This window comes from Gadus macrocephalus, chromosome 9, assembly GCF_031168955.1.
Source record: "Gadus macrocephalus chromosome 9, ASM3116895v1".
In the NCBI taxonomy this organism is placed as follows: Eukaryota; Metazoa; Chordata; class Actinopteri; order Gadiformes; family Gadidae; genus Gadus; species Gadus macrocephalus.
The window spans coordinates 11,270,801-11,284,971 of record NC_082390.1 but is presented as its reverse complement, the minus strand read 5'-3'; the positions used below and the strand labels follow the sequence as shown (position 1 = coordinate 11,284,971).

The following is a 14,171-nucleotide window of genomic DNA, read 5'->3' as shown; positions in this document are numbered from 1 at the left end:
AAATGGTGAATTCATGAAGAACACGCAGACGAGAATGCACCTCAAAGCAAAAGGGATGCATGAAATGTACATCCGTGATCCGTGAGGGCTTGTAGCAAACTGCTCAGGTAGATCCAATATGTGATAAAACCAAAGACACCCAAGATCCACGACCTATGTGACAGAAAGAACACTTTTGGTGAGCCTGTGACTACGCAGTGATCAGTGTGACGTCATCGCACCTACCATTGACTGCTATGGCCGTGCCTCCCAGCTGGATGAAAGAGGTGAAGGGGTAACATGTGCAAGAAGAAAGGGTAAGCATCCTACCTGGATCTCCTTGTCTCTCCAGCTTTAGACATGTGAGGGAGCTTCCCCTCTCCTCCGTCCCGGGGCGTGCGCGGGCCCTCCCCAGGTGCAGGAGGAGGTGGGACGTAGGAGGGAGGCCCTCCTCCGTTGTAGGAGCTCTCGTCCCGATGGGCCATCATGCCCTCGTGTCCCATATCCTTCCCGCTCCTGTGGTGGAGCACCACATTGTGCGTTTTCACCTTGGTGCTTTTGTTGGATTTGTTGATCATGGCCGCGGCGGTGAAGGCCTGACCGTCTCCATAGACGGAGCAAGGGTCCAGACCCTCGCCCCCTCCTTCCGAGGACAGGGTGGACATGGAAGAGACGTTGGACACAGTGCCGGTGGTCTCCAGCTGGGGGTCCCCGCCGACCGACCTGCTGTCCACCTCCACCTCTATCCCTGAATCGCCCACCGGCCCGAAGCTGTCTAGGGAGACCTCGGGATAAATAGGAAGCATGGTGTTGGTCAGGCCAGCTGGTGCACACTTTATCTCATGCTGGCTGTTTGTGGGCAGGAAGTAGGAGGGATAGAACGGGGAGACGGAACTCTGGCGGGCGGCGGAGGCGGAGCCCGGCGAGGCGTTTTGCGTTTGCTTCAGGATCTCGGTGATGGCCAGGGCCTGGTCAGAGGACAGGTTGTTGGTTTGTTTCAGCAGCTCGGCGATGCTGCTGGCCTGGCTCTCAGAGATATCGAAGCTGTTGGCGAACTCTATCGGCGGCGGTAGGGACTCGGGGAAGAGCTCGTCCTCGGGGATGTCCACGGACGCCAGCGGCGGCGGTGGGATCATGCCGAACGGGAGCTTGACGGGCTCCTCGGCCGAGCTGACGGTGATGAAGGTCTTGTGCGGGGAGATGTGGATGTGAGACGGATTATGAGACAAGGGAGGCGCAGAGGCCGGCTGGCTGTGGTCCTTGGAGGCGGCGTTCCTGGCGCCCCGCTCCTCCCCCCCCAAGAGACCCCCCGAGGAGCCGCGGCGCGTGCGGTCCGAGGTGTGCACCATGAGGAGGCCGGCCCGCTTGTGTTGGGACAGGTCTTCGTCCCGCTGCGTGGGCTCCGCTCTCTTCTTGTCCTTGGCCAGAGGGTGTTCGTACTTGGTGTCCGTCTCGTACTTGGATTCAGTCATCTGCCTGGGGAACGGGACACATGGTTCACAGGAGGGCAGTGAGGGACAACACATCGGGAATGCTAACAGCTTTGGCTTTTCTCAGTGTTTTTCTGAATATTGAAATCTGAATAGTGTGTGTGTGTGTGTGTATAGAGAGAGAGAGAGAGAGAGAGAGAGATTGTTAATTATAAATAATATTATGATAATAGATTCAGAATTGCGTATGAAACAGTTCAGTTTCAGTTGTGAGGGGTCACGGATGCTCCCACATCAACTATGGAAATAAATGGGGCATGGAGATTTTAAGTAATAATAGGTTGAATTATTCCTTTTTTCTAATTAACAATATGGTACTTATCTGATTTCCCATGTATAAAGCTGCATAGTTCATATCTGATTAAAGGTTTCTCATGAACCCAGGATAATCCAGTGCAAGAGAGATTTCCAGACAGCAGAGTGGGTCATACAGAAGTGGACTAAACTGTTCATTCTGGATGTGCAGTGTTAAGGACAGACATCAGAGAGTGAATAGTACATTGCTATTAATTCAACATTATACATACAAATCACCATATTTGATGCACGACTTTTCATTATTTATCCTACATTGTATAGAGAGCAAAATGATCGTACAAATACGATAATTAACGTGCAACTGACGACGCTGGGCGTGTGGCATCACACATAGATGGAAGATAGGTCAGCTCAAGGTAGAAGGAAGATTGCTTTGGCGAAAAAGACTACAACAAAAGACTACAACAACCAGGCCACCGCCAATTGAGGCCAGCTGCAGCTCATCTCGGTGATTGTTTATTTAACAAGGCTTTTGAGGGAGAGAGTGGGGACTGAAGCACAGCCTGTGGGAGGACTAAGGTGGCTGTATTGTTAAGCTGCAATAGTAAACAACTATTTGATACGTGTATTTAAAATAGAACCAAACCCCGACACCACTTGCAGAATGTTTTTTTCATTGTAGATCTCTCTCTCTCTCTAGGTTAAACACATGCTATTGCACGCATAAACAGTGGACCGTGGTTACCATGGTAACGTACCCGGGTGGGCTTTGATCGTTCCGGTCAGGTCCACTACGGCTAGCAGATACTGGGACTCTTTTTTAGCAAGGGAGCAGTTACACCCACCCTGTCCTCACCATGCTATTTATATTATAGGCCCAATTAAAATGGAGATTGTAATTTATGATCCATCATAAATCAGCTGGTCAGCTGGGCAGCTTTTTGGAAATGCTTCATGCATCATGTTCCTGTTTCTACCCTTTAGCCCTCAACATTCTTGCAACAGCATGGGTTATATAAATACTTTGTGAAAATGCCAAGCAACAATGTTGTAAACAGTTTTCAATTCCTACTTCTGCGCAACCTACATAACATGTCCTTACACCAAATGTACACTAGGGGGTGATTCATCACCCAACTATAAACCCCAATATGGGGATCATTTGAAAAAAAATACAGCTTGTCAATCAGCGGTCTGGAACATCTAGGGGGATGAATGTGAAATCTACGGGGGACATTGATTTGTTCTACATGTATGCGACCAGGCTCTGAAGCCCCCGCTCCCTGGTTGTCTGAAACAGATCATCACATTTGTCTCACACATTTAAAAACAGGCCACAGAGCAAGCAGCCTGGTCAGCAGAACACCTCCTTATGATGAGTTGGCCATTCATACTTTTCCTAAAATACATTTTTAGCGATCAGTCTCATAGGAGTGCAAGTCAGCTTCTTGTGTGTGATGGAGTAAGAGCTAGAGTCAGATGAGGAAATAAATACAGAGATTGTCGACTAACTTGCCAAACGCTAGACGGATGATACAAGAGAAAACATGCTGGTGATGACAAATCACACCAGCCGTTTCCCTTGTCCTGGTGTGAATGTAACCCTCGGTAGGAACTGAGCTGGGATCAGTGGGAGCCTTACCTCCGCAGGGCTCCCCTGGGCCCGGTGCGGGCCAACGGGGTCACCGTCGCACTGCCAAAGGACGACTCCGCACTCGGACGAGCCAGTTTGGTATCGATGAACAACGGCATGTTGAGGTCCGACTTGGACGCCTCTTGAGTCTTGAGCGGCTGCGGCTGATTCTGTCCCCTGATGGCCTGGTCCCTGGCGGCCAACGCCAGGGCCAGCGGGGAGCTGGGGTCCAAGGGCTTACCGGTGACCGGGTGCAGGTAGTGTCCGTATCCCATGGACGGGGAGGCCGGCGAGGACAGCGAGGACAGAGAGGGCGTGTACGTCTTGACGGGCAGGCTGAGGGGGCTGAGGTGGTGCTGGTGCTGCTGAGAGTGGTGCAGGCCGGTCCGGGTGTTGAGGGGGGCCCGGAGCATGGACGGCTCGGGGGCGTTGCAGTCCATCAGGTGTCCCGCCGCCGCGCCTCCGCCGTTGGAGTCGGGGATGTTGAGCAGGGACAGGGGGTTGACCACCAGCCGGCGGAAGTGCTCGTCGCTGCTGAGCATGCCCTCGTCGATGGACCGGGACTGGCGCAGGCGGGACGGGGCGTGGGCGGCGGGCTCCTCGTCCCCCAGGTCCGTGGACCGGAAGGACACGGAGTTCCGCAGGTCGGCCAGCCTCCGGGAGCGTATGGTGGGCACCACGAAGACACTGCTGGTGTCGGGGGTGGTGTCTGGCCGGAGCTGGCCTAGAAGCAGGGATTTGAGAACCATTGAATAGCAGCAGATGACCAACTCTCCTGATGTTTAAGCCATGCCATACTAAATGATTGACGACACAAATGAACAACAAATACGACGAACGACTGCGTACATATTTATGCTTGCATTAACTTTATACAGCAACAGAGATACATGAGTAGCGTGACTAGTGTTCGTGATCAGGCTCTATTTTCATTTGACAGAATGCAAAAAGTATGACCCCGGGACGGTCGCTAGACTTGGCAGACCCTTGTTTTAAACATTGCATGAAGGAGTGTGAGTCACCCTGCTATATTTAGAGCCCTGCTATATCCATACAGCACCATGTTCCCAGCCTACCTGGCAGATCCTGACTTCCAGGCTCCACCTCCATGCTGCTGGCCTGGCTGCTCTTACCGCTGCTGGAGGTGGACGGCTCCTTGATGATGATGGTGGGGATGGGGATGGAAGACCCCTTCTCTGGCTTGTCCTCCACCTTTGGCTGCTTCATCAGCATCCCTTTCCTTATGATGGCACATGATGGTGGGTTTGTTTGTGGTTGTGGTGGTGGTGGAAATGGTCGGGGAGTCACAATGGTGAAGAGAATTGGATGTTGATGTGAAACCGAGACAAGGAGGGATTTGAAGAGAATTGTCCATCATTTTTTAATTATATATAAACCTAACCGTCTCCTCCATATCTTAGCTAGATATCTATAAATAAAGTTGGTTTTTACGTCGGCATCTGCGTGTTTCTCCTTCACTGCCAGCACTGGTGCCTGGGAAACTGTGCTCTATTAATCGAGACAGAAATCGATATACACAAGTAATACATCTCCCATAAAATCATTTACGGAATTACTAACTAAGTACCAATTACCGGGATTACTACAAATCGGCCAAAGTAGTGGCAAGGTCCTTCAGACCATGTCAGTCCGAACCAATCTCCCTTCACTCATTGGTCACGGCGGTACACCTGTATTTAGTTGGTATGGTCTGATGACCTCCAAATGATAAGGCTTTGAACACAAACAGAGTGGTTATGAAGAGTGACACAACAAGAGTACCTTGCTTGTTTGCTCACGCTGAATGAGCCCATGTTGGAGCTGAGCTTGGCCCGGTCAGAGTACGGGTTCTCTGGGATCTGGGCTGGGGTACAGCGGTTGAGAAAACTCTGCTGGGCTGTAGGATGGGTGTATGGGTTAATGATAATGTGCTGTGGTTATTAAAGCTGATTCATAAATGACCCTTTGACAGAGGAGTCTAGACAGCTTCAGGTTTGCCTCTGAAATATAAACAATAAACGGATATGGCACATAAAATGGAAGAAAGTACTTGAAGAAATGCCACCTCTAAGCTCTGAAATGGGTCTCACACAGAAAGATAGAGCAGCACTGAAATAAATGACTGTATAGGGAGTGCAGCACTTCTGAAGGTGATGGTGGCTCCCATCATCATTTCAAAATGGGAATTAACTGATTACATATCATATTCAGTTGTGTTATATTCACCTGCTGTGGAGCATTCACATCTGGTACAGAGAACCTTATTGGTCTTTGTCACAGCTCATTTCACATTACATTACCCATTACTGTAATCAGTAAGTACATTTCATTCATTGTTTATTCTTCAATATGTTAACTCGTGATAAGGAGGAAAATTGTGTTTTATTAGAATGACATTAGATGGGAAAAAAAAGTCAGTTTTCCAAACTGACTTTTATTTATTTTTGACTGCTAACATTTGGCAAAAACATTTTGAAAGAATGTACTAAATCAGGCCGATGTTAGATCCCCGCCCCCCAGACGTACCTGTGCCCGCTGCGTTCCGTTTCCAGGCCGCGTCCTCGCTGTCCTCGGCCTTCTCCGCGGCGGGAGGGCCGCCCTTCCCGGGGGCGGCCCCGTTCTGGGGGAACCGGGGGTACACCGCCCCGCCGTACAGCACCCGCTCCTCAGGCTCCGGGGCCTGGGGGTGGGACGAGGTGTAGGGGGAGGGGGACGGGGGGGAGGGGGGGGAGACGGCCGGCGGCGGGGGGATGTCCTCGGAGGTGTCCGGCATGGAGAGGCTCCGGGCCAGCTTCAGCATGGGGGGGGACAGGAAGGTCTTCTCCTCCTCGGTGACCCCTGGGGCGGGACGCGTGCAGCCATGGGACAGCAGTGTTAAGATGCTGAGTTGGTTTATTTATATATTAAGGTCAAGGCAGTGGCAGAGATGACGGTGTTGCACTGCAAAACAGTGCTTGCTTCACCTACTTTGCAGCAGTAAATTGGATGTTCAAGGGGATTATACAGTAACACAGTATTGGATTTTTTTTTATAAAAATGCTATCTGATGATGATGATGAAGAGGATGATTACTATTATTTTAATTATAAATGTAAAATATAATTATTACTCATTAAAACTAAATTACCAAATCAATTAAATGTAAAGATCGAGTACCTTCAAGCATCATGGTCTTGAGTGAGACACGTGTATTTCAGTGAACCAGTGCTGTCCTTACCGATGGATTTCTGTCTCCTGATGATTCCCTGTTTAGGAATACCGAGGTAAGCTGCTCTGGCGTTCGTTGGTCCTGCCCGGCTCGGCTGAGGCACTTCCTGGATATCGCCAATGGACTACAATGAGACAGGAATCAGAAACGTACAAAGGGAAAAGTAAGGTACATACTTGCCCCTGAATCACCACCACTTCAAAAGTGTAAAAGTTGGCCTCAGGGGACAACATCAAATAAAGCTTCAGCCTACTTTCAAGCAGAGATGCAGCTTACATTTTTTGCTGAGTTTTAGCCTACTTAGTGGAGGAGAATGTGCTTACATTCATCTCAGGATTGAAGGGTGAGTAGCGACTGGATGAGCGTGTCTTTGGTGGGGGTTTTCTGCTCTCTACGTTAGGTGTGCTGTTACGGTTACTGTCCCACATTGGCTTCTCTGCATGGTCATCTACACAAACACACACACACACACACACACACACACACACACACACACACACACACACACACACACACACACACACACACACACACACACACACACACACACACACACACACACACACCGGACACAATTAACAAAAGTATGGCTTAAGCGATGAACAATGTACATAATTGTCGTGATTCAGATTCACAAAAATATTGAGGAGAAATGGCAATGAGCTTGTTAATGCTAATGAACCAGACTGAAAATAACATATTACCCAAGAGAATACAACTTTATTTTCCTGTAAAGAATGTGTCTTGGTTAGGGTTGTTCGATTTGTTGTGTTGATGTTATTGAAGAGTACAGCTTCTACTTTCAAATAACGAAAGACTTTTGAGATGATCATTCAACGTGCACTATTCACGTTGCCATACTTTGGATGGCAATACTTTTTTACCACATGAAAACAGACAACATTTAGACTCACCATCCTTCTTCCTTTTCAGTGTAGCTAGACAAAGAAAGCACACAGAGGATGAATACACTATTGATAACATTATTTATTTGGATAATTCAGTCTAGATTAATTATGTGACAAAATCAACATAGTTTGCAAATTGTAACAAAAACACTGAAAACAAAAGGACCCCGAAAATATTATCCTATGCACACGCATGAGTGCACACACACACACACACACACACACACACACACACACACACACACACACACACACACACACACACACACACACACACACACACACACACACACACACACACACACACAAAAACAGGCACAAACACACATAAAAACAAACTTAACATAAAAACGGATTGAGTAATATGTAGTCTTTGTGCCTGTATGTGTTTACCTCTCTATAACACGGATGGAAAGAGGGATGGCAGAAAGAGAGCATCTAGCATGGGACTGTTGCAATGGTGGGTAATGTTTAATATGTGTGTCTTACATAATTCCTCCAGCTCTGAAGTCATGGACTTGGACCTCATAGCCATGGACAGCAGGGTGGATGGTCCCCGTCTTGGGGTAGGGGGAACTACAAGGACAGAAGTCGACAGATTCTCATCAAACACCAATGCTTACACGCTCAGTCATTATGTTAGCGGGTTCCATGGATGCAGCTCTCGGTGAAACATTAGCCTTACATCCACCACCCCCATCATTTGTTTCTGCTCCACAAGTGTTAGGAACACAGACAACGAAGAGGTGATGTGTTATGCAATGATATAGGCCCTCCATTGTGAACAGGACACAGCATGGATTGAAGAGGAAGAGAAAAGGCAAAAAATATGGGTGGGAAAAAAAAGGGGAGACTGAGCGGCACCTTTCTTGGGGTTTGTCTTCTCCGGGTCTAGGGTGCGGCTGACGGTCACCACCTTGATGATGAGCCGGTTCCCTCCGTGTCGGATCATGTTCACCACCTGCTTGTGTCCCACTTTCACCACGTTGTCCTGGTTCACCTACACACAGGACAGGACGACACCATGATCACTGCTGACCACCAATAACACCCGACGAGCGTCTGGTGTTGTTCACAGTCTTACTTTCCGGCCCAGAGGGCTCTCTGCGCACAACATTGAGTCATTTAACGGACGCTTCATCCGAAGTGACAAGTGAGCCTGAGAACAACCGAAGCACGTGATCAGAATTGGAGCAGCAGCTGCAGCTCAAACAGTTATAGTACAACCTAGTTAAATAAGAGAACTGGGAAGAGTGGTACTGTTGCCATAGGAATTAGAAATGAAATAAAAGTATACAATAAAATAATGTCAACACAATACTATATATATATATATATATATATATATATATATATATATACAGAACGGAATACAATACTAAACATTTACGAAGACTAAATAACAGCATTAGACATTAAATACAAACACAAGAGAAAACCATACATTCACACACACAGACATGGTACTTACACACAGACAGGGTACTTACACACAGACAGGGTACATACACACAGACATGGTACTTACACACAGACAGGGTACTTACACACAGACAGGGTACATACACACAGACAGGGTACATACACACAGACAGGGTGGTGGACGGTAAGTTGAGGACTAAGTGTTTAAGGCAGTAGTGTTTATCAAAAATACAAGGCTTTGAAGACGGCAAGGCTGGTGGCATGGCAGAGAGACGGGGGGGATGGTTCCATGCATAGTTTGGCGACCAGGGTGTGTACGCTTCAGGGTACAGACCTTAATGAGGAAGTCCCCGGTCCTGAGACCTGCCAGCCACGCTACACCGCCCTCGTCCACAGACTCCAGGTACTGCAGCGCCGGGAACGCTGGCGTCGGGCTGAACTCCTCGATGGGCGTGTCCGCTACGGACCACACACACGACGGGTGCATTAGACTAGTACACTGTGTCATATCAACATGGGTTGGTAACATTGAGATGGCTCTGCAAAGTGACCCACTAGTTGTATGATGCGAGACGGTGACGTAAACGTAAAAACGAGGAGGTCAACATTATTCTGTGTTTGTCTTAGGTCAATATCAGAGATGAAACATAAAGGGCTGTATCGCTTTCCTTGTTGTCCTTTCTGTGTTTGTCTTAGGTCAATATCACGGATGAAACATGAAAGGCTGTATTGCTTTCCTTGTTGTCCTAAAGGGAATTGGTCAGCATGAATCGTTATAATGAAATCACGCTGTTGTTGATGCGTATGGTAGCTAGATACTATGCCAATATTTAGAGGGGTGTTATGGGGAAAAGCAGGATCACAGCACAGAATCACAACGCTGTAAGCATTGCAGATGCTTTTCTGTCGACAATAGAGTGTGGCATCCACATCTCCCGTGTAACGTTTTCTCTCCTCCCGTTGTGCTGCTTGTTACAAGGCTTTGACAAACATGATGTGAACCAAGAGTGAGCTGGGCAGCAGGAGCAGTGAGGGACAAGCACAAGGAAATGATGACGTTGAAAAAAGAAACTGCTCCATTGGTACCTTTTGCCCCTCTCAGCACGAATCCAAATCCCTCGTTGTCCCTTTTCTGCAGCACCACAGTCTTCTCATCAATTATACGGTTGCTGTGGACGTCATGATCAGAGCGTTACTGCAGCCGTTCGCATTAACCATGACCTCTGTTGCATGAACTATGCCCTTTGTCCTAACCCCTGGAGTGCATTGGGAGGAAGAAAGCTGCCAACACACAGGCATCCGTCTGCGGAATTATGGACGGCATAATAAAGCATCCTTGAAGTTACCCATCACGCTCCCAGAGAAATACAGCTATCTTCAGAAACCAATCAGGTTCCCTGCTTGCTCCTCGCTGAAAGGATCTGAGTTCGAACCCAAACGTCTGTCCCTGACTTAATATTTCTCTTTGTCCTCCGTAACAACGGACAGCATTATGCAGTCGCGAGGTAGAGCATAAGTATTTGCATTTACATAACTGGTTAATTTGAACACTGTATAGCTGAAAGTGGATTATTTATATATTAATATAATCTATTTATACACACGCTGGTGGTGTGCCTCCTGCTCTCAATTCCACTGGTTAACAAGCAGGCGGAGTGCTTGAGATTCAGTCGGGGGTTCGGGGCTACCCGAGCTCCCCCACACTACACCGCCCCCCCGCATCCAGCACTCTCTACCGCTGGCTGCCAGAACCCGATCCAGGTCACTGGTACTTTTGCCTACCGGGCTGCGAGCGGCTCTGGCGCATTCTACATCCATCACATGGTCAAACCCTACACCCGAGCCCATCTACTACACTCCATGAGTGCCAAACGTCGTGCTACTCCCCTCGCTACGTCGGAACCCCAGCAGCCACTGAATAGAACCTGTCCTGACTTTTGCTGTTTGCTGTCCTGACTCCACAATGGAGGAACGAGCTCCCCACTGACTTCAGCACAGCCGGGACGACCCGTCTTGTGCCGCAGGCTGTAAACCAATCTATTCAGACTGCATCTTGTTGAATATAAAATAGGAATTTTAATGACTTGCACTTTCTTGGGTTATGTCTGTGTCGTTGATGGCATTTGCAGTAAGTTGCTTTGGAGGAAAGTATCTGCTAAATAATGTAGTAGAATAAGGTAGGATTGTGTTGGGGACCTGTGGTACGGAAACCTCTACCTTCTACAACCTTTCAGCCTGGCAAGTGAAAACTTTATGACAGTGTTTACCTGGCGGCCTCAAAGCTGTCGTAGGAGCCAACGGTGTAATTCCTGAAGAGCTTTCTTCGCTCTGCATGGTCATGCCTTGTGTCTGTAATGAAATACAAGACCTTATAGAGAATCATATCTTATTGAGGCATTGGTTCTACTGCTTGTATCTGGCATCTGCCATTTCCATCTTTAAAACACGTCCTTGAGACTGGAAGAAATCCATGTCTGCGCTGTCACAGAATTATCCAGTAGGTAATTGTATCAACCTTAAAGGATATAAATAGCAATGGTCACCTTGACCTGGCTTGTTACAGGGGAGGGGAGTTAGTAAAACAATATGGGCCAAATTAATCTGAAAAAGCTTATCATTGACAGTTTACATTCCCTAAAGTTGAGAAGAGCAAATCAAGGACGTCATTGACACATTCTTGGAAGGCTGCATTTTGGTGCTTGTATGGCAACATCACCGTGCGATATGCGTTTAGGTCCTTGTGTGTTTGTGTGCACTCACAGGGTCTATCTTCCTGAGCCTGTGTAGGCACCTCCTCTACGCATTCAGCAGGAAACCAGCCAACACCGCCGCGGACGCTGCCCTTCAGGTAACCCCCTTCTCCAACACACAGCACTAGAGACGGAGATCCACGTAAAGGTGTTAGGATTAAAATACCAGTTTGGTTCTTCACCAGTTTACAACCTCACTCCACATTTTAGAACTATATAAAACATTATAAAAGTACAGCAACTGAAGTGTATCGAACTCATCCAATAAAATAGGTAAGTGATATGTGGCATCAGCCTAGAGCCTTGTTGTATTGACATAGATGCAGCTCACAAGAATACCAACGATGAAATGATCTGATCTGTGATATACAGTACATCTCGTCCCATCCTACAGCATGACAAAACACATTGATGAAATGTTCAACATTTGTTGTTGCGTTGTGGATCTGCAGTTTTCCAAGTGTGGTCCGCTGATTCCACGTCCACGGGGATTCATGCTAGTTTTGAGGTAGGTGGTGGGTGATTACTTTTCAGAAGTTTATGGCTGTTCAGTGGATGCTTCCCATTTGAGGTTGACTAAGGTAATGAGTAGGATTCCCATAAATGCATTGTTAATAAACAACAGGTGCGAAGTTGAAATGCTAACTCAAATCATTCTAAATGCGCAAAAATGTAATACATTGCCATATCGAAACATTATAAAAGACAATAAACATTTACCGAGGGACCAAATTGCTGACACAAGTCTCACCTACTTGTTTTTGTAAATCCTTTATAGTAGAGTTCTAAAACGAATCCACATGCTACACCCAACAGACTTACCTTTGACTCTGTCATTTTTACACAGTGCAATCTCCCCCTCAGCCTGCGGGTGGTACGGTGTGATGGCCACAAACTGTCTGGCAGGGATGGCGCTGTACTGGGTGTTGTTGCGGGGCTGCTCCGCCTCCTCGCGGGTCCTGTGACGGGCCGGTTCCGGGCCAGCACGGCCCCCTCCACTATGGGGGCTGGAGAACATAGTGGGGGAATCATCTCAATAGCGTCCAGTACAGTCACTAGATGCCAAAGTCCGACCAGCACCTTGCTGGAAGGCAGGGATCATCTGTAAGCCCAAAGTTGGAAACTCACTTTCGGCCAAAAGTAGTAAACTGTAAGAAATACACTTTAGTTTTACACAAATCTCCGTAACAAAACAAAACAAGGTGCAGGCTTTGTGCAGTCTCCCAGATGTTCTGCCTTAACATGGAAGGACTTCTGCATCCGAGATAACGTACAGTCCATCGCTGCATCAAATATGTTTGTGAAAATGCTGAGTGCAAACTATAAGAACTCAAAGGTTGTACATACATAATACACCTAATTTATCTTAAAAGCATTCATCCGAGTGATGGTGGAACCAATGTTGATGGTACTACTGTGAAGTGGGAATGCTTTGAAACCTTTTTAGAAGCAAACACACTTGACTACAGGAGTACCATCACCATTGGTGCCACCATGGGGATTTTAGCACCAATGGTGTTGGTTCTCCTGTAGTCAAGTGTGTTTGATTTGACCCCTCTTTAACTCCACTTTCAGAGCTAGACTCTTGACACACACACACACACACACACACACACACACACACACACACACACACACACACACACACACACACACACACACACACACACACACACACACACACACACACACACACACACACACAGACACTCAGACTTTTTTTAATAGTTGAGCCAAAGTGAAAAACCAAATAGCTCAAATTTTCTACAGCAAACTACATTGGCTCAACAGTCCAACTCAGTGGTAGCCCTACAAACTCCTACAGTATCAGCCACACACTGGACTATTAAGGTCAGAGCAGTAAGCAGAAAGGTAAGTCAAAATACCTATTCAATTGATTCCGTAAAGAGATATAAGGAACTTCAGTTTACGTCAAAGTCTCCCTAGCTAGTTCTCACACAACAGAAAATGTTTCCTTCAGTTTCATGCTCTACTACATTTTTGAACGAGACATTATTCCTGTAGCTACCTTTGCAGAGAGAGAGGGATACAGAGAGAGAGAGTGAGAGAGAGAGAGATGGCGTGTGTTTGTGTGTGTGTGCGTGTGTGTTTGTGTGTGTGTGCGTGTGTGTGTCTGTGTGTGTGTGTGTGGGGGTGGTGTGTGTGTCCACTTGTGCATTGTATTATCTAATCCTCGGTGGACGAGACCAGAGCTTCCATCCACAGCTCATGAGTCGCACAGGCAATCACCATAGCAACACATCATCCATCTAGGGAGGTCGTCCCATTTTAAACATTGTGCTGTAAATGGCTGCAGTGTGTTCATGAACAGTTCATGTGATATTGTGCATGTAACGGTGCATAAAACATCAGTATTGTCATAATGATTTTGCAGTTTGACTCGTATGCTGTCAATGCATTTAAGTTTTCTGCAAAAGAAAATGAACAGCACTAAGTCATATAACAACATTACCTCATGGAAATCCCCAAAGCAAAAGTATTGCAAAGTACAGTACACCAACA

At 47.3% G+C, this 14,171-nt stretch overlaps 1 protein-coding gene across 4 annotated transcripts in view; it reads right to left on the bottom strand.

Annotated features, from left to right (window-relative positions):
• The window catches only part of LOC132464395 (SH3 and multiple ankyrin repeat domains protein 2-like), a 38,655-nt gene that overhangs the window by 3,695 nt on the left and 20,789 nt on the right, over positions 1-14,171 (bottom strand). For 3 of the 4 annotated variants that reach the window (XM_060060738.1, XM_060060739.1, XM_060060741.1), the window contains 15 exons: positions 12,471-12,655; positions 11,659-11,772; positions 11,166-11,247; positions 9,985-10,067; positions 9,233-9,357; positions 8,341-8,476; positions 7,966-8,052; positions 7,483-7,506; positions 6,892-7,016; positions 6,578-6,692; positions 5,887-6,198; positions 5,143-5,257; positions 4,437-4,600; positions 3,370-4,084; positions 310-1,455 (listed from right to left, as the gene is read on the bottom strand). In XM_060060738.1, coding sequence (XP_059916721.1) covers positions 310-1,455; positions 3,370-4,084; positions 4,437-4,600; positions 5,143-5,257; positions 5,887-6,198; positions 6,578-6,692; positions 6,892-7,016; positions 7,483-7,506; positions 7,966-8,052; positions 8,341-8,476; positions 9,233-9,357; positions 9,985-10,067; positions 11,166-11,247; positions 11,659-11,772; positions 12,471-12,655 — 3,528 coding nt within the window. The remainder of the gene's footprint in view (positions 1-309; positions 1,456-3,369; positions 4,085-4,436; positions 4,601-5,142; positions 5,258-5,886; positions 6,199-6,577; positions 6,693-6,891; positions 7,017-7,482; positions 7,507-7,965; positions 8,053-8,340; positions 8,477-9,232; positions 9,358-9,984; positions 10,068-11,165; positions 11,248-11,658; positions 11,773-12,470; positions 12,656-14,171) is intronic. The other variant, XM_060060740.1, reaches the window with a different exon arrangement.